Here is a 16,355-nt window from a genome sequence, read left to right as displayed (position 1 = left end):
GGCTGGGCGGGGCCAGCGAGAGGAGCGCCCCCTGGCGGATTGGAGGACTCGCTGCACGCCCAGCGCCCCCTGGCGGCCACGGTGCTCAAGGGCTCCCAGTGCTCCCAGTGCTCCCCAGTGCCCTCCCAGTGCTCCCAGTGCTCCCAGTACTCCCAGTGCTCCCCAGTGCCCTCCCAGTGCTCCCAGTGCTCCCAGTGCCCTCCCAGTACTCCCAGTGTCATCCCAGTGCTCTCCCTCTGTCCTCATCTCAGTGCTCCCAGTGCCCTCCCAGTGCTCCCAGTACTCCCAGTACTCCCAGTGTCATCCCAGTGCCCTCCCAGTGCCTTCCCAGTGCTCCCAGTACTCCCAGTGTCATCCCAGTGCTCCCAGTGCTCTCCCTCTGTCCTCATCTCAGTGCTCCCAGTGCCCTCCCAGTGCTCCCAGTACTCCCAGTGTCATCCCAGTTTCCTCTCAGTGTCCTCCCAGTGCCCTCCCAGTGCTCTCAGTGCTCTCTCTCTTTCCTCATCTCAGTGCTCCCAGTGTTCTCCCAGTTTCCTCCCAGTGCCCTCCCTCTGTCCTCATCTCAGTGCTCCCAGTGTTCTCCCAGTACTCCCAGTTTCCTCTCAGTGTCCTCCCAGTGCTCCCAGTGCTCTCCCAGTGCCCTCCCAGTGCTCCCAGTGCTCTCCCAGTGTCCTCTCAGTGTCCTCCCAGTGCTCCCAGTGCCCTCCCAGTGCCCTCTCAGTGTCCTCCCAGTGCCCCCCAAGTTCTCTCCCAGTGTCCTCTCAGTGTTCCCAGTGCCCTCCCAGTGCCCTCTCAGTGTTCTCCCAGTGCCCCCCAGTTCTCCCAGTACCCCCCATCTCTCCCAGTACCCCCCATGTCTCCCAGTGCCCCCCATCTCTCCCAGTCCCCCCCAGCTCTCCCAGTTCCTGGCCTCAGGGTCTCAGGGGGCTGTACCGAGGGCAGAGCCTTCGTGAACCCTGACGAGCCCCCAGGGAGATGCCACAAGGCCCAGGTCTTCCCCTCAGTGTCACCCACAAAACCTAAACCCACACCCTATTCCCACAGCCCCCCAAAATCCCAGGGGTCCCTCCAGATCCCTGAACAGAGCCCGAGGTTCGGGTGAACCTAACGAGCAAAGCCTCATTAAGCTGATTACAGAAGGATTCTCCAGCCCAGGGTGAGGAGGAAGAGCTGGGCCTTCCTCACCTGGCCCCTCAAGCCATGCTGGGCTGCCAGTGCTCACCCCCACTCCTAAAATCAGAGCCCAGACCTGCCAAACCCCTTTGGGAGGCACACACACCGCAGGAGCTGGAGGAGCAGGATTTATGGACAGGATTTACTTCCAAATCCATGAGAGCAGAGCGGGGCAATGCCAGGGGCAGGATGGCATCTTCCCCCTCCCTGGCACTGCCACGCAATCCTTTCCCCCTCTGGGACCACCACAGGGCCTCTCCCTTCTGGTACTGCCATGGGATTTTTCCCACTGTGGATTTTTAGGCTGTAAAAATCCTGCTTTTCCCTCTGTAGGATTTTTATCCCTCCAGCACCACTGTGGGACCTTATCCCCTGGTGCTCCCATGGGATTTTTCCCACCCCAATACCATTATGGGACATTTCCCCTGGCGCTCCCATGGGATTTTTCCCACCCCGATACCATTATGGGACATTTCCCCCGGTGCTCCCATGGGATTTTTCCCACTCTGATACCATTATAGGACATTTTCCCCGGTGCTCCCATGGGATTTTTCCCACCCCGATACCATTATGGGACATTTCCCCTGGTGCTGCCATGGGATTTTTCCCACAGTGGATTTTTAGGCTGTAAAAATCCTGCTTTTCCCTCTGTAGGATTTTTATCCCTCCAGCACCACTGTGGGACCTTTTCCCCTGGTGCTGCCATGGGATTTTTCCCACCCCAATCCCATTATGGGACATTTCCCCTGGCAGTACCACCACAGGACCTTTCCCACCGTGGCTCCTTCCCCAGAGCTGCTCAGATGATGCCAGCTGGAGCGAAGACAGGGGTGACACAAAGTGTCTCTGCCATCTCCCAGCCACAGGACAGGGGCATGCAGAGGCTCTCACGGTCGTCTTCTGCCTGGGGTGGCTTTCCCTGGAAGAGCTGGACAGCTTTCCTGCAAGTGGAGAGCCAGGGGAAGGAGCAGCCCCTTGAGAATGGGATGGGGACACTTCAAGGCTCTCCTGTCCCCCACAACGACAGCCAGAGGTGAGCTGGCTCTCTTTTCTCCAGTGAAAAACTGCCTCAAATTTGACAATATTTAAAAAAACAGGATTTTTTCCTCTGGTGCCATGATTTCACCCTGAATTTCCAGGTGGAAGAGAAGCCAGAATCCCACACAGACCCAGCCCTGCCCTCCCTCCCTGCCCAGCTCTTACCAGGCCACGCGGGACATGGCGTAGGTGACCCGTGCCTGGGGACCCGCGGTGAGCAGGGATGAGCTCGGCATGCTGTAGGCTCCCATGTTCCCAAAAAGCAGCCAGTCCCCCACGTGCAGCTGGGGCAGCTCCAGCCCCTCGGCGATGCGCTCCTCGCCGTGCCCCGGCGGGCCCCGCAGGCTGCTGCTGTGCCAGGGCTGCTCTGGGCACGGCCTCTGCGGGCAAAACGCGGCATGAGGATGTGCCAGGGTCACAGTGAGCCCCAAATTCAGCCCCACAGACCGGGTGCAGCTTCCCCTCTGTGGGGACCCGGTGTTGGGGACATCCCCAAGCCAGGGGAGCCCCTCACCTTGTGCAGCCGTGGCCGTGGGCAGGGGCTGTCGAACAGGAGGCAGCTGAAGGCACCGTAGATGCCATCACTGAGGTGATAGACCAGGCTCTTCTTGCTGCCACACTCTTCCTCTGGAAGGGAGAGGGGAGAGGGCTCAGGGACACAGGGAACACATGTGGGAACAGGGAGAGGGCTCAGGGACACAGAGGACACATTGGGAAGTGGGGAGAGGGCTCAGAGGAGTTTAGGGACACATCTGGGAGTGGGGAGAGGGCTAAGGGACACAGGGAACACATCTGGGAACAGGGAGAGGGCTCAGGGGGGTTCAGGGACACATCTGGGAGTGGGGAGAGGGCTCAGGGACATGGGGGACACATGTGGGAACAGGGAGAGGGCTCAGGGACACAGAGGACACATTGGGAAGCAGGGAGAGGGCTCAGGGACACATCTGGGAGTGGGGACAGGGCTCGGGGGGCTCAGGGACACATCTGGGAGTGGGGACAGGGCTCGGGGGGCTCAGGGACACATCTGGGAGTGGGGACAGGGCTCAGGGGGGCTCAGGGACACATCTGGGAGTGGGGACAGGGCTCAGAGGGGTTCAGGGACACATCTGGGAGTGGGGACAGGGCTCATGGGGGCTCAGGGACATATCTGGGAGTGGGGACAGGGCTCAGGGGGGCTCAGGGACACAGGGGACACGTCCTGCTGTCACACCTACCGTCAGAGCCAGGCTGCTCCATGGGGGTCTCCTCCAAGGCAGTGATGCTGACAGCCAAGGTGAAGGCAGAGGTGACATAGTAACGCCCAGGCCTGGCTACAATGTCCACCCCGCTGCCCTCGGGGAAGTACAAATCCAAGGCAGAGTTTATCCCGGCAGCCATCTGTGAGGGAAGAAAAAAGAACCTTCCTCTTGGTTAGCTGGGAATTCTGCAGGCAGCCAGGCCCGGGGAGAGCTCCCAAGCTCATTCTCTGCCTGCTGAGGGCAGGTGGTGGTTTGTACCTCTTCCAGCAGGGCTCTGGTGTCCTCGGTGCCGGGGAAGCCCCCGCCGATGTCCAGGAGGTGCATGTGGTGTCCCAGCTCCGTGCCCATGTCAAACACCAGCTGTGCTGTGGCCACAGCCTGGGCCCAGGCCTGGGGCTCCAGCCCACGGCTCCCGAGGTGGAAGCTGAGGGCACAGACACATCTCAGCAGGGTTTGATCATCCCCAGAGCAGAGGGGACACGGCACTGGGATTGTCACTCACACAGCTTCCCACACACCACCTGACCTGCAGAGCCCCACGGAGCCTTTCCTAGGGTCCAACCTGCCCCAAATTGGCCCCAGCGAGGTCAAATCCCTGCCTTCACCTCACTCCCAAGCAGAGCAGCTGGATCACTGCATGGTTCCAGCAGGGCAGAGCTCCCCAGATCCCGATCCAGAGGGGCTGAGCACCCCTAGGGAGGAAGGCCCAGGGCTGTACCTGATGCCAACAACCTCCACAGCCTGTTCCTTGGCTGTCTCCAGCAGGTGCCGGCAGGATTTCAGCGTGGTCCCAAAGGTCATGCTCGGGTGGGCAGGAGGGATGGAGTCAGCAGTGATCCCCAACAACATCCTGCACAGCAAAGCCACGCTGTGTTGAGGGCCCTCAGAAAACAGGACCATGAAAGGAAAAGCCTTTGAGGACTGGAAAAGCCCTCAAAGATCACTGAGTCCAAATATTAACCCCAACTGTTAAGTCCAGCACTAAACCACGTTCCTGAGCACCACATCTACAAGTTTTTTAGCATTTCCAGAGATGGTGAATCAACCCCTTCCCTGGGCAGCCTGTTCCAGTGCCCAATCACCCCTTCAGTGATCAAATTTTTCCCATATCCAATCTAAACTTCCCCTGGCACAGCTTGAGGCCGTTCCTCTTGTCGTATCTCTTGGGGTAAGAGACTGGAACCCACCTTGTACAACCTCCCACAGCCCATCCCCTCCTCCAGGACCCACTCCTGGAACTGGACAGAGACACCCACCTGGCACGGGGGTGGCTCCTGGCCACCTTGCTCAGCTCCACCTCGTTGTCGAAGGCCATCAGCCTGACCCCGTGGGCTGCAGCGTACCTGATGTGGGCGACCTGCTTGCAGGGGCTGCTGTAGAAGATCCTGTCAGCTGGGACCCCAATGCCTTGAACCCGGGTGATCTCCGCCTGCAGGGAGAAGGGGACACGTGCAGCAGGTCCCCAGGAGCTGGGTGGGGACCAGCCACCAGCTCTGGGTCTTGGCCAGCTTGCAGTGCTGAGGAGGGCGAAGCGCCAGCGTTGCAGCCTGGGTTTTTCCAGGGAAAAGCTACCAGAGCTCAAAGGGATCACAGTGGACTTTGTCCTGACATGGACAGGTTTAAAAACACCATGAGAATGGGAGAGGAAACAAGTGGGGTTAGCAGGCCTGGGGCTGAGCCCCGGTTTGAGCTGTGACAACTCTTGCCCTTTCTTCCCTTGCCCTTTCTCATCCTATTTAATTATATTAAAGTGATTTAATTCTGCCTCCTCCCTGGAAGTCTGGCTGTTGCAAATGACAAGTGGGAGGAAGCAAAAAGCTTTAGGTTCAGCCCTAAGGACACCAAGATTTGGACAGCTGTGGCAGTGACACGCCAGGGATGTGCTGTGCCACCAGGCAGGACAGCAGCTCCAGAGACAGGAATGTCAGCCAAAGGGACAAGGAATTCTGGGCTGTGACAGCAGAGGGAGACTCCTGCCCCTGTAAATGTCACCTAGAGCAGAGATTTAGGAAAAAAACAAACATTTCCCCTGGAGCTGTCTCCCACAGCCCTACCTTGTTGGCACAGGCAAATCCTGCCCCCAGCTCTGCCAGCAGCCGAATCACCCCTTCGCTGCCGTTGCATTTAACTGGGAAATAGGGTTTCACTCGGGGTAAAGCCTTCAGGAAACGCAGGTGCTTCTTCACGATGTCCCCAAGGTCTGCCACGAAGAAGGCCTGCTGGTCGCTCTAGGGGACAGCTGGAGTGAGCAGCAGCTCCAGGAGTGCCTTTTCCAAAGGCAGCAGCAGAGCATCAGCCCCCACCTCTTGGCATGGCTCCCCCAGCAGGTTCTCCAGGAGGTCTCTGGTGGTGAAGCCCTCCTCCACCATCAGGAAATTGGATTCGTTCAAGTACCCGTTCATGGTGTGACGCTCTGGGTGTGGTGATGCTCCTTGAAAACCTCCTGGAGTAGGGGATGGATTCTAAGGATGAGGCACAGTGTAAAAATGAAAGGAATGTTTAGGGAAAGGGTCCAGAAGCTCCATCAGCATGGACCCCCCAAGCCCATAGCCCGGGGTGCCCCTGGGTAGAGTTTTGTGCTGCTCTGCTCCAAACCAGCAGCTCAGCAGAGCCCTGCTGTGGGTTACAGCATCTTCCCTGGGGGAGGAGACACATTTCTCTGCAGTTCAGAGCTCTGTTTGGGCACACAGCAGCCTTGTCTCCACCAGCAGGCACCAGCACAGTCAACAACAATGCCAACTGCACCACAAAGAGCAGAGATGCTTTTCTAGGCCAGGACAGGCCCCTTCACGCTCTGGAATGCAGCTGGATCTGCTGAGTGTTCAGTGGGGTGAGCATCCTGGACGGATCCCAAATAGCTGAAGGCTCCTGGACCCACCTTCCCAGTGGAAAGCCCCAGGACAAGGCAGACACAGCACGGGCCCCTCGCTGACACCATCCAACCTCAGGACAGCCTGGATCCCTGCTGTGGATGCAGTTCCACAGCTCTCCCGTGACACAGGGTGTGGGACAAGGGGACAATTAAGCGGCACGGAGTTTTTGGGCTCATCCTAGCAGAGCTTTAGCTTTGAGCTCGCACCCTGAGCTTTAACAATCTCCTGCCCGGCCCAGAACCCAGGGAGTTGATGAGCTAGCAGGGAACATTTCCACTCCAGTAATCCAGGTCTAGCTCCAGGGTTCTTCCAGGAGCGTGGTCTCTCTGATTTGAAGTGCAGGAGGCAGAGGTTTCATTTCTCAGAGCTGCACAGAGACCTCCTGACAACATTCCAGGGGCACTGGGAGAAAGACCACGCTGACCCCGGAGCAGCAGGATGTTGTAATGCATTGAGCAAGCACCACCAGCCAATTCCAGAGATGGAGAATGGGATGAAAAAAAGATGTTTTGAAGCTCTTAAGCAACTCCTCCAGCTTTACCCTTCACTCCCCATCACCAAACAGCACCCAACCCACCCTGGTGGGGCACAGAAGGGATGAAATGGATCAATCCTGTTAGAACTCGTGCCCCAGCCTCGACATCCCCTCCTTACCACGGTCCAGTTGTCCCTCCCAGGTGCCCTGGTGTGCTGTCAGGGGGGTTCCCCGAGGAACGCTGAGCTCCTGCAGCAGCCCAAGGTGTAGCTGTGCCTGGGGGTCCGGGGTCTCTGAGGAGAAGCAGTGCAGGGGCTTAGAGAGGGAGAGGCGCACTGACAGCACGATGCCCTTCACCCCCATCCCTAAATTAGCAACAGAGGCACTCTGCAGCTCCCTCCTCACTGTGCCAGGCAAAGCAGCTCCCCCACAACCCCCCCCCAAAAAGCCCCCTTACCTCAGGAAGCATTTAAACAGATTCTGCCATGGGTATCCCGAGAATGAACCGGCCGCAGGGCTGGATGTTTGTCCTGCCCAGAGCCCCTGCAGAGGATGGGGGGGCTCTGCACCCCTTCTCTCCCAGCACTGCCTCCCAACCGTAGCCGTGACAACCAAATCCAGCCACCCCATTGGCCGAGCCGCCTCCGAGCATCCTTCATCCCTTTTGGAGAAGGCTCCCAATCCTCGCCCACCCTCTCCCAAGGCTGGGGCTGCCCCTGCAGTCACGCCGGGCTCTCACCGGGTCCCCGCAGCTCATCCCCAGCCTGGCAGCCCGGCCCTGCTTCCCGCGGCTGCGCATCCTGAGCACCCGAAATACCTCGGAGATGCTGCTGCCAGGGAAACCAGGCTGCCTGCAGATTAAAGGCTGTTTGCCTGGGACTCCGGAGAGGGGGAGGGAGTTGGGAAGATGTCAGGGACTGATCCTGCCCTTGCTGAGCTGCTGCTGGTTTTGGTGGCTGCCACAGTGGCAAATCCAGCTCTGACATCTGTGTGATCCATGAGACCTGGATCTTGGACACTGCTCCATCCCACAGACAGGATGGGCTCGGCAGGGATTTTTTAACTCTTCTTGTTAAATGTGCAGGTCCCTCTCTGGTGCTGCTGAGGAGCCACTGTTCTGTCTGTGGAGGGATGGCTGTCCCCACTGAGGGGGGTGTGAGAAGGACCAGCTTATCCTGGGTTTCTGTGTTCAACACTGTAGTCTTGACTTTGCCACAGATTCTCCTGGCAGCCAGGGCCAAGGAAGCTCTTGTCTGCTGTGAGATCCTGGCTGGTTATGCCCGTGCTCGGGCCCATCACCAGCGCTGGACTGTGCTCTGTGGGATGTGGGGACCATGCAGAGAGGCTGGGAGAACAGAGAGATGCAGAGCCCTGCAGTGCCAGCCCCTCCTGGATGTGCTGGGCAGTGTTGTGATGTGCAGCCCATGCAGAGCAGGGCACTGAGCCCATCCCACGCAACACCAGGGCAAGCACAGCTCGGAATCACAGAGTCAATGTCCTTCTTGAAGAGAATGACCCAAAACTGGACGCAGAACTCACAGTGCTGGGTGCTGGACATATTGCAGCAGCAAAATGTCCTCCTTGAACTGAGTGACCCAAAACTGGTTGCAGCACTCACAGTGCTGGACATATTGCAGCAGCCCAACGTCCTTCTTGAAAAGAGTGACCCAGAACTGGACGCAGAACACATAGTGCTGGGTGCTGGACATATTGCAGCAGCCCAATGTCATTCTTGAACAGAGTGACCCAAAACCGGTTGCAGCGCTCACAGTGCTGGGTGCTGGACATGTTCCTGCAGCCCAATGTCGTTCTTGAACAGAGTGACCCAAAACTGGACACAGCACACAGTGCTGGGTGCTGGACATATTGCAGCAGCCCAATGTCGTTCTTGAACAGAGTGACCCAAAACTGGACACAGAACACACAGTGCCGGGTGCTGGACATATTGCAGCAGCACAATGTCCTCCTTGAACCAAGTGACCCAAAACTGGTTGCAGCGCTCACAGTGCTGGACATATTGCAGCAGCCCAATGTCGTTCTTGAACAGAGTGACCCAGAACCGGACGCAGCCCTCGCGGTGCGGCCTCAGCAGCGCCCGGAACTTGGGGACAGCTCGGTGCGACCCCGAGCGACCCCCGCCCACCCCGGATAACCACGCCCATCACGCATAACCCCGCCCATTCGCTGTGATTTGCATGTCCCCGCCCCTCGCTTTGCATGTCCCCGCCCACGAGGCGCGGCGCGGGCGCGCAGTCGGCGGCGGCCATGGCTCCGAGCGCGCAGGCGGGGGCCGGCCGCGGGCAGGGCCCGGCCGCGGGGATCCGCCACGGCATCCGCGCCGTGCTGCTGGGCCCGCCCGGAGCCGGCAAGGGCACGCAGGTGAGGGCGATGCAGCGGCCGGAGGGACCGGCCCGCCCGGCGGGACCGGCCCGCCCGGCCTTCCCCACTGCCGGCACTCAGCGTGTGACCCCCGCGTGGAGGGACGCGGGTGTCCGGCCGTGGGTTGCCCGCCCAGGGATGGGGGTGTGCGGTGTGTTCGTGCGGCCCCCGGTGTCCCGCCTCCAGGGGCTCGCTCGCCGGGGCTCTTTGTCCCGGATTCCTTTGTCCCGGGCCGGACGCGGTGTCGCTGAGCTCCGGGGCTCCGTGCCGGGCCTTGCCACGTGCTGACCGGTCAACGACTGTCCCGCTGTCGCGACAGGGGGACAAAGCCCCGCCGGGGTGGGGATCCTCAGCCTCCGAGGGCCGGTCTCACCTCTGTCCTCTTCCGCAGGCCCCGAAGCTGGCCGAGACCTACTGCGTGTGCCACCTGGCTACCGGCGACATGCTGCGGGCCATGGTGGCCTCGGGCTCCGAGCTGGGCAAGCGGCTCAAGGAGACGATGGATTCGGGGAAGCTGGTGGGTCGCGGGGAATGTGCTGGGAGGGGACACGGCTGGCAGCATCCGGAATGAGAGCAGACCAAATCCACCTCTTAATTAGGATTCTCTAATTAGTGTAGGAATGTAGATTGCAGGGTTAAGGTAGGGATGGAGTGGGGGCTTTCCTTCTATCACCCTGCAGGAGAAGCATCCTGTACAAACATCCTTCCTCTTCAAAATTACTATTTGCTTAGCAGCAGCCTGTGGCCCTGGGTTGTTTTTATGTTTTGGGGTGTGCAGTCTGGCTGGCAATTTTCTGTCTCCTGAACACGGAGGTGACAGTGTATCCTTGGAGCTGCAGGATCTTACAGCCGTGCTTTGTAGCTCCTGTGTCTCTTCATTTGATACCTGAGCTCCAGGTATCACTTCAGAGGGTTCATCTGCATCCTAGCTCTTGCATAAGCTCGATTCACCTGTAACTCTAGGATGAAAATAGACCTAAAGGTGTTGCTGTGGTAGTTACAGCAGCTGCTGTGTGAGAGACACTTTGGATCACCAAAAGACATGAGTTAGAATCTCTGACGTTCATTTTCTGAGGGTCTCATTATCTCATCCTAACAACTGAAATATCTCAGGGAAACTCGAGGGACCACAAATTGCAGTGACTTGCCCCAGTGTGGGACAGATCTTAAGCGTGGCTGTGGCTGCCACAGGCTCATAACACCCTGGGGAGGATCTGCAGGCCCCAGAAGGGGAGAGCAGCCTTTATCTCACTTCTGCTCAGAGCTCATTGCAACACCCAGCCTGCAATACCCAGCTGGTTATGAAAGATAGGGACGTTATCTGGGCAGGCTGGTGGTATCTGCCACGTGTGTTTGTGTGTGGCAGGCAGCTCCAGGCTGCTCCACGGGCACATCCCGCAGCTCTGTGATAACTCAGCTGGGAGCAGCCCAGCATTTCAGCATGGGGTTTATGCTCAGGATCTTTTTTTCTCCAAAAGGTGTAATCAGGAAGGCACAGAAGCAACTTGTTGCTTACTTCCCCTGCCTGCAGGGCTGTTTGTGTGTTGTGACAGCCTGGTCCCCAAATCCTGCTGGGTCCCAGCTGTGTGTGCTGGAGAGAACAGCGCTGCTCCCAAATAAACAGCTATTGTTGGGGCTGCAGCATCTGTGAGTGCTGCAGTGTGGAAAAGGCACTAATCCCAGTGGTATGCTGAGATTGTTAGATGGGGAAAAAACTATCCAGTGAAGCCAGAGCTTGTCAGCAACTATTGGGCTTTTACCTTTGTATGAAGTTTATGGGAGTCAATAAGCAACTCGCCTGCTCTGCCCTTCCTGCCCAGGCCTGCCTCCCGAGGTCCATGTGTAGGTGAAAGTACAAAGTAACAGGAAATCAACGTTCTGTTGATACTTTGTATTGTGAATTGGTTAAAAAAATAATAATCTAAGGAGTTTGAGCTGACCTTGTTCCTTACAAAGCGGCCTTTGTAACAGTGAGGTTACAGTGCTGGTCCAAGTCCCTGCGCAGGCTGGAGTGTCCTTGGAGTGAAATGTGGCATTGGCTCTGTCCTGGTGTTGCAGGGAGTGCTGCCCTGATGTGGGCAGGTCTGAACAGGCAGCCTGGGCATTGACATGAGCCATGGAATCACAGAATATCCTGACACACAAGAATTGGAAGGGACACACAAGAATTATTGAGCCCAACCCTTGGCCCTGCACAGGACAACTCCAAAAATCCCACCCTGTCCACACGGGCAGCAGCTGTGTGTACATTCAGGGTGTCCTTCCTGACAACATACCTGTCTCATCTCTGCAGGTGAGTGATGAGATGGTGGTGGAGCTGATTGAGAACAACCTGGACTCTCCTCCCTGCAAGAATGGGTTCCTCCTGGACGGCTTCCCACGCACAGTGAAACAGGCAGAGATGGTATGGGATCCCCTGCTCGGGGGCTGCTCCAGCACCTCCTTCCCTCAAACCCAGGGGTCTCTGCTCCCTCAGCCCCTCTGAGGTGGGTGTTTGCTGTTGCAGCTGGATGAGCTCCTGGAGAAGAGGAGAGAGAAGCTCGACTCCGTCATTGAGTTCAGCATCCCCGACTCCTTGCTGATCCGGAGGATCACGGGCCGGTAATCCTCCTCTCCCAGCGCTCAGTGCAGGGGTTGGGATTTCCTAGTCTATGGAAGAGCATCCTAATTTCAGATCCCAGGTTGTCCTCATGGTGCTTAAGGCTGGCTGTGGTGCTGGTCTCTATTTCTGCCCTGATCCTTTGCTTGTTCTCCTATGCCTGGGCCAGTCTTGAGCAGAGCACCTTCCTTGCCCTATAACTCAGAGATTTCTATAGGAAATCTCAGCTCACTCTGCAAGTTTCTCCTTCTCCAAAGCTATTGTTTCTCCCTTACACAGGACACTGAATACATTTGGGCACTAGTAACCTTCCTCCAGGGTCAGGAGTGTGTTCTCTTGCACTGTTTTCCAGACCCCATTCCCAGCCGAGCAGGATGTAAAACCCCTTCTCCATCTCCCAACGCAGCTGCTTTTCCAAACTGAAGAGGCCCTTGGTACAGAAATAACTGTAGAGAATTTTCTTACAAGTGAAAGGCTAATGGTGTTGACGTGGCAGATGTTTCTGTGCTGATGAGTGGCAGGTTCAGGAGATCTTGTCCTGACCAGCTGCTTTGCTGACACTTCTTTTCTGTCTCAGGCTGATTCACCCAGCGAGTGGCCGCTCGTATCACGAGGAGTTCAGACCCCCGAAAGAGCACATGAAGGATGATGTATGTGAGCTCCGAGGCCACAGCTTACCTTGCTTTGGGTTTAGCTGATGCTTTGCAGTCTCTCCCTGGAAAAACTCATTTCTTTCCTTCTCTTGTACCTTCTTGTCCTGGCTTTCTGGGGAGCGTGGGGAGCTGCTTGGGCAGCCTGAGCCGACGGCACGGCGGGGAGCGAGGCCTGGAGGGATGGATGGATTTGGATGAAGGGCATGGCCAGTCTGCAGAGCTGGCCCAGGCTCTGCCAGCCTCAGAACTTGTTGGACTCTGTCCACAGCTCAAGTTGCGGTGGGTTGTGACTGGTTTCCATCCTGGGGAGCAGCTGTAGCTGCTGCCTGGTCTTGAGGCTCCTTTTAGCAAGCAGAGTGGTGTGTGAGGGAAAAAGACCACGGTGCTGAGCCCTCCTCTCTTCAGTGACTTGTTCTGGCTCCCCCGCACACCTGGGGTCTCCTCTGCAGCACCACCTTGGAGGAAGGGAGCAGGGAGAGAAGGGGGGAGCACCCCAGGCTGCAGCTCGCTGGAGACTGTCCCCTTGCTTCTCCCAGGTCACTGGAGAGCCCCTGATCCGCCGCTCGGACGATAACGAAACGGCCCTGAAAACCCGCCTGAAGGCCTATCACACCCAGACCTCCCCCCTGGTGTCCTACTACAGCAAGAGAGGGATCCATACGGCCGTGGATGCCTCCCAGTCTCCCGACGTGGTGTTTGCCAGCATCCTGGCAGCCTTCACGAAAGCAACATGTAAAGACCTGGTTATGTTCATTTAAGGCTCTGTCCCAGGATGGGGTTCTCCTTTTTTATGTTTTCCTGTCTCTTTCTCTTTCTCTGTCTCTCTGGGGCCAAGGAGGGTGAAGAGCTGAGCAGAGTAGAAGGGGAAAGGATGAGGTGATGCAGCCCAAGGCAGGGCTGTGCTAGTTCTCCAATTTAATTAAACGAGCTGTTAACGGTATCGATGTGGCTATACGTGAAGTCGGTCTGTGTGTAGATGTTGGGATCTTGGCCTCTAGAGGCCGCAGCGAGCCCAGGCTCCAGCTGCCCGAAATGGGCTCTGCACTCCTTTGGGTCAAAAAGCCTTTGTTTCATCCTAGAAATGCACCTCCCTGGAAGGAGCTGTACTTCCAGCTCCTCCTAGCTACCCCACAGGGGCCTTGGAGAAGGTTGGGGATGTGGGGGAAGGATTTCCCAGGAGATGTGAAGCTGCAGGATTGAAACCTGGGGTTGCTCTGGGTGTGTTGCTGTGGGAGCAGCCTGAGGGACAGCCTGGCTGCTGCTCAGGGCTGGGTGATGATGTGTTTTATTCCTTGTGGGGTACCAGGTTCCTGTTCTGATGGCACCTGGGGGGGCAGAAAGAGGGTGGGGGGTTTCAACCATTATTTATTTGTGGGATTTATAGCAAATTAGTGAGATGCTTCTTGCTCTTTTTAATGTGAAATCTGTGGTCAGAGTCTGACAGTTACTGTGTGGCAGGTTGGGATGTCCTGAGGATAAGAAAAGGACTTGGGTTTGAACTCTTCACTTTTGCCTTGGTTTTGACCAAGGAGAGGAAGATGCGTTGAGCTTCTCCTGATCCCAAAGTCTAAATATAATAAAGCCTTATTGCAAAACAAATGATTTCTCAAGGCTCGAGAGACAGCGTTATTAACCACTGGCTCCATGTGCCCTTGAGCTAACGACCTTTGTTTTGAGCTCATGGAAATGTTCCTGTTTCTTGAGCAAATCCAGCAGCTCTGTCAGGCTGTGTTTGGGGACACTGTTTGTGCTCAGTGCCTCAGCCTTTCCAGGGCATTGTGCTGCTCTGTGGTGACACTGCAGGGCTGGCACTGACCTTTGGCCATGAGGGATTCCAGCCCTTCCTAGAGGACCCTGCTGTAAATGTGGATTGGCCCAGATGAAACTTTGTCCTTTGGCATTCCATGTGTGTTTACTGATTGTTACTGAGTATCCTCCTCTCTCGGGATGGCCCATTCCATCCTGTGCACTGAGCTGCTGAGCTCTGTGGCCAGAGCAGATGTTTAATCCTCAGGAATCCCTTGCTCTTTTCCTTGATTATTTCTCTTTTGCCTGACAGTCCCCTCTCTCTCCTCATGCATCCTTTCCAGGGACAGAACCTCTTCCCTTCCAGCAAACTGGGAACCAAAAGCAGTGGACTTGTTGCTCTAGAAAGCACATCACTGAGGAGAAAGGCTCTGACAGTAAACTGGGGCTGGTTTTGCCAGCAGCCTGTTGTGCCCTGGGATTCCTAGACAGCCCTTGCTCTGTCTCTGGGTTTCCTGTGGAAGGATAACCTGGAGCTGGTGTGCTGGGAGGTTGGGATAGCATTTAGGAAAAGACTGGTGTGCCCCAGGGAGTGGGAAAGTGTGTGGATTACAGCTGCCCTGGCATCTTGGTGATTAAAGAAATTGTGTGGAAGCAGCTTTTATTTTGAGAGCCAAAGGGAGAGCTGCAGCCCCCTACACTCTGGGAAGGGTTCCCAGCCAGTTGGCATTCCTGGATTTGGTCAAGTTTTTACTCTACAGCAAGAGCAAGATGTTCTCCTACTCTTCAGTCCTTTCCTCCTTTGTGCTCTCTTCACATCCAGCTCATCAGCCTTTTTCTTTTTTTTTACCATAAACCATGCTTAATTTTGTTTGTTTGTTTTTCCCTAAATATTTTTTTTTCTCTCTGTTCCCATTTATTCCAGCTGAGTGACTCCATCAAGCAGATGAGACACCACCAAACGCTGCACACTCTGCTACATCACCCATTGCAGCCCTTCCCTGGGTGCAGGGAGGGCAGCTGGGAGGGGGGTATGATTGATGGTGGGGGGGGAAGGAGGTGGCAAACAAGGGGTTGGGGGGCTGATTTGATTGGGTTTTGGTTGGATTTTTATTTGGCAGAATCATTGTGTAGAAGAAGCAGCCTTCTCCTTAGGAATCATGTTTGTGGAGGCAAAACAATTGTGGAGAGGGAAACATCTCTCAGTGATCAGCTGCAGGTCCTTGACCTGTTGGAGGGCAGGGCTAGATGTTACTCCAGGTTTCTCCAGGACTTTCAGGGCTTGTCTCATGGGCTCTTGGTACTCTGAGGCCACTGAAAGGTTTGCTGTGATTTTTTCCTAAAGTTGCTTCCTATCATCGAGGACCAAAAGGAACAAATGATTCATCATGTCTGAAATGGAAAGGAAAAAGATGCTTTGGTCTTTTCCTGGAAGTTTTGTTTTTCTTGTTCTGCTGCATTCCTGAACCCTGGCATAAAGACTTCTCAAGGATTCTCTGCTGCTGAACAGAGGGGCTGTGGCTCTCTCCAAACCTGCCTTACTTGGGAATGGGGTGGCTTTTCTGTGATTATGACCAAGCTGGAATTCACACAATGCTGAAGAAATGCAAAAGAGACTTTTCTTAATTGCCTGCAAAAATAACACTCAACTGGGGAGGTTGTTTTGCATTTCTTTTTTAGATCAAATGGTGCCTTGTCTAACCTCTGAATCAATAATAAAATAACCCCTTTACATTTGTATCTGGTGCCGTGTCCTCTTTGACCTGCAGACAGTGTGGAGGATGAGGAGGCAGATGACAGCATTAACTAACAATTGAGCTGGGTGGATCCTGGGGCCTGATCCTATCTCAAGGATGTTCTGTGCAGCTGGAAATGTGGCTTGTAATTTCTTTTATCTCTTCTCCTTGCTGAGTGTGTCCAATGCTTTAGATCACCATAGCAATGGTGGTTTTTTGCTGGTTCTCTCTCCTGTTTCTTCCTGTGTGAGGCTGAAAGCACTGAGCCCCTCTGTATCCTCTCTGTCCAGAGCTCCTTGCAGCATTTTAACTGATGTAATCCCTTTTTTCCCTCCTCCCTTTGAATCTCCAGTGTGTGGAGGAGCTGATGTTATTTCCTTCTTTCCTGCAGCAACTGGAAGCCACATTATTGTCTTCTGTTTCTGCCTTTCATACTTTGCTGCCT

The 16,355-nt window shown here is 55.9% G+C and overlaps 2 protein-coding genes across 6 annotated transcripts; one reads left to right on the top strand and one right to left on the bottom strand.

The window, feature by feature from the left end:
- Nucleotides 1–1,288: 1,288 nt before the first annotated feature.
- Nucleotides 1,289–7,667, bottom strand: AZIN2 (antizyme inhibitor 2). 4 transcript variants are annotated; one of them, XM_030290342.4, is made up of 11 exons: nt 7,537–7,620; nt 6,977–7,090; nt 5,753–5,911; nt 5,504–5,677; nt 4,706–4,878; nt 4,168–4,299; nt 3,708–3,873; nt 3,426–3,588; nt 2,726–2,838; nt 2,377–2,591; nt 1,289–2,114 (listed from the first exon to the last, which is right to left on the bottom strand). In XM_030290342.4, the coding sequence occupies exons 3-11, from the start codon at nt 5,849–5,851 to the stop codon at nt 1,973–1,975; spliced, it is 1,377 nt and encodes a 458-aa protein (XP_030146202.4). In that variant the 5' UTR covers nt 5,852–5,911; nt 6,977–7,090; nt 7,537–7,620; the 3' UTR covers nt 1,289–1,972. The 4 variants fall into 4 exon arrangements, with proteins under 4 accessions (XP_030146202.4, XP_072774028.1, XP_072774027.1 ...); XM_072917927.1 differs by lacking the exon at nt 7,537–7,620 and adding an exon at nt 7,255–7,399; XM_072917926.1 differs by having other exon boundaries at nt 1,814–2,114; nt 5,753–5,892; nt 7,537–7,667.
- Nucleotides 7,668–8,999: 1,332 nt separating this feature from the next.
- Nucleotides 9,000–15,914, top strand: AK2 (adenylate kinase 2). Of its 2 annotated transcripts, XM_030290641.4 has the most exons (7): nt 9,017–9,176; nt 9,568–9,693; nt 11,470–11,580; nt 11,683–11,777; nt 12,353–12,425; nt 12,965–13,160; nt 15,100–15,914. In XM_030290641.4, the coding sequence occupies exons 1-7, from the start codon at nt 9,063–9,065 to the stop codon at nt 15,105–15,107; spliced, it is 723 nt and encodes a 240-aa protein (XP_030146501.1). In that variant the 5' UTR covers nt 9,017–9,062; the 3' UTR covers nt 15,108–15,914. The 2 variants fall into 2 exon arrangements, with proteins under 2 accessions (XP_030146500.1, XP_030146501.1); XM_030290640.4 differs by lacking the exon at nt 15,100–15,914 and having other exon boundaries at nt 9,000–9,176; nt 12,965–14,027.
- The last annotated feature ends 441 nt before the right edge of the window (nt 15,915–16,355 follow it).

This window comes from Taeniopygia guttata, chromosome 23 (genome assembly GCF_048771995.1).
Source record: "Taeniopygia guttata chromosome 23, bTaeGut7.mat, whole genome shotgun sequence".
NCBI lineage: Eukaryota > Metazoa > Chordata > Aves > Passeriformes > Estrildidae > Taeniopygia > Taeniopygia guttata.
This window is presented reverse-complemented; position numbering and strand designations above follow the sequence as displayed.

Coding starts and splice junctions, on each gene's coding strand:
- AZIN2 (XM_072917926.1), bottom strand. CDS start 5,851: ATGAACGGGTACTTGAACGAATCCAATTTCCTGATGGTGGAGGAGGGC. Junction 4,879..5,503: donor GATTTGCCTGTGCCAACAAG/GTAGGGCTGTGG, acceptor TTCTCCCTGCAG/GCGGAGATCACCCGGGTTCA. Junction 4,300..4,705: donor AGGAGCCACCCCCGTGCCAG/GTGGGTGTCTCT, acceptor TTTGCTGTGCAG/GATGTTGTTGGGGATCACTG.
- AK2 (XM_030290640.4), top strand. CDS start 9,015: ATGTCCCCGCCCACGAGGCGCGGCGCGGGCGCGCAGTCGGCGGCGGCC. Junction 9,694..11,469: donor CGATGGATTCGGGGAAGCTG/GTGGGTCGCGGG, acceptor TCATCTCTGCAG/GTGAGTGATGAGATGGTGGT. Junction 11,581..11,682: donor CAGTGAAACAGGCAGAGATG/GTATGGGATCCC, acceptor TTGCTGTTGCAG/CTGGATGAGCTCCTGGAGAA.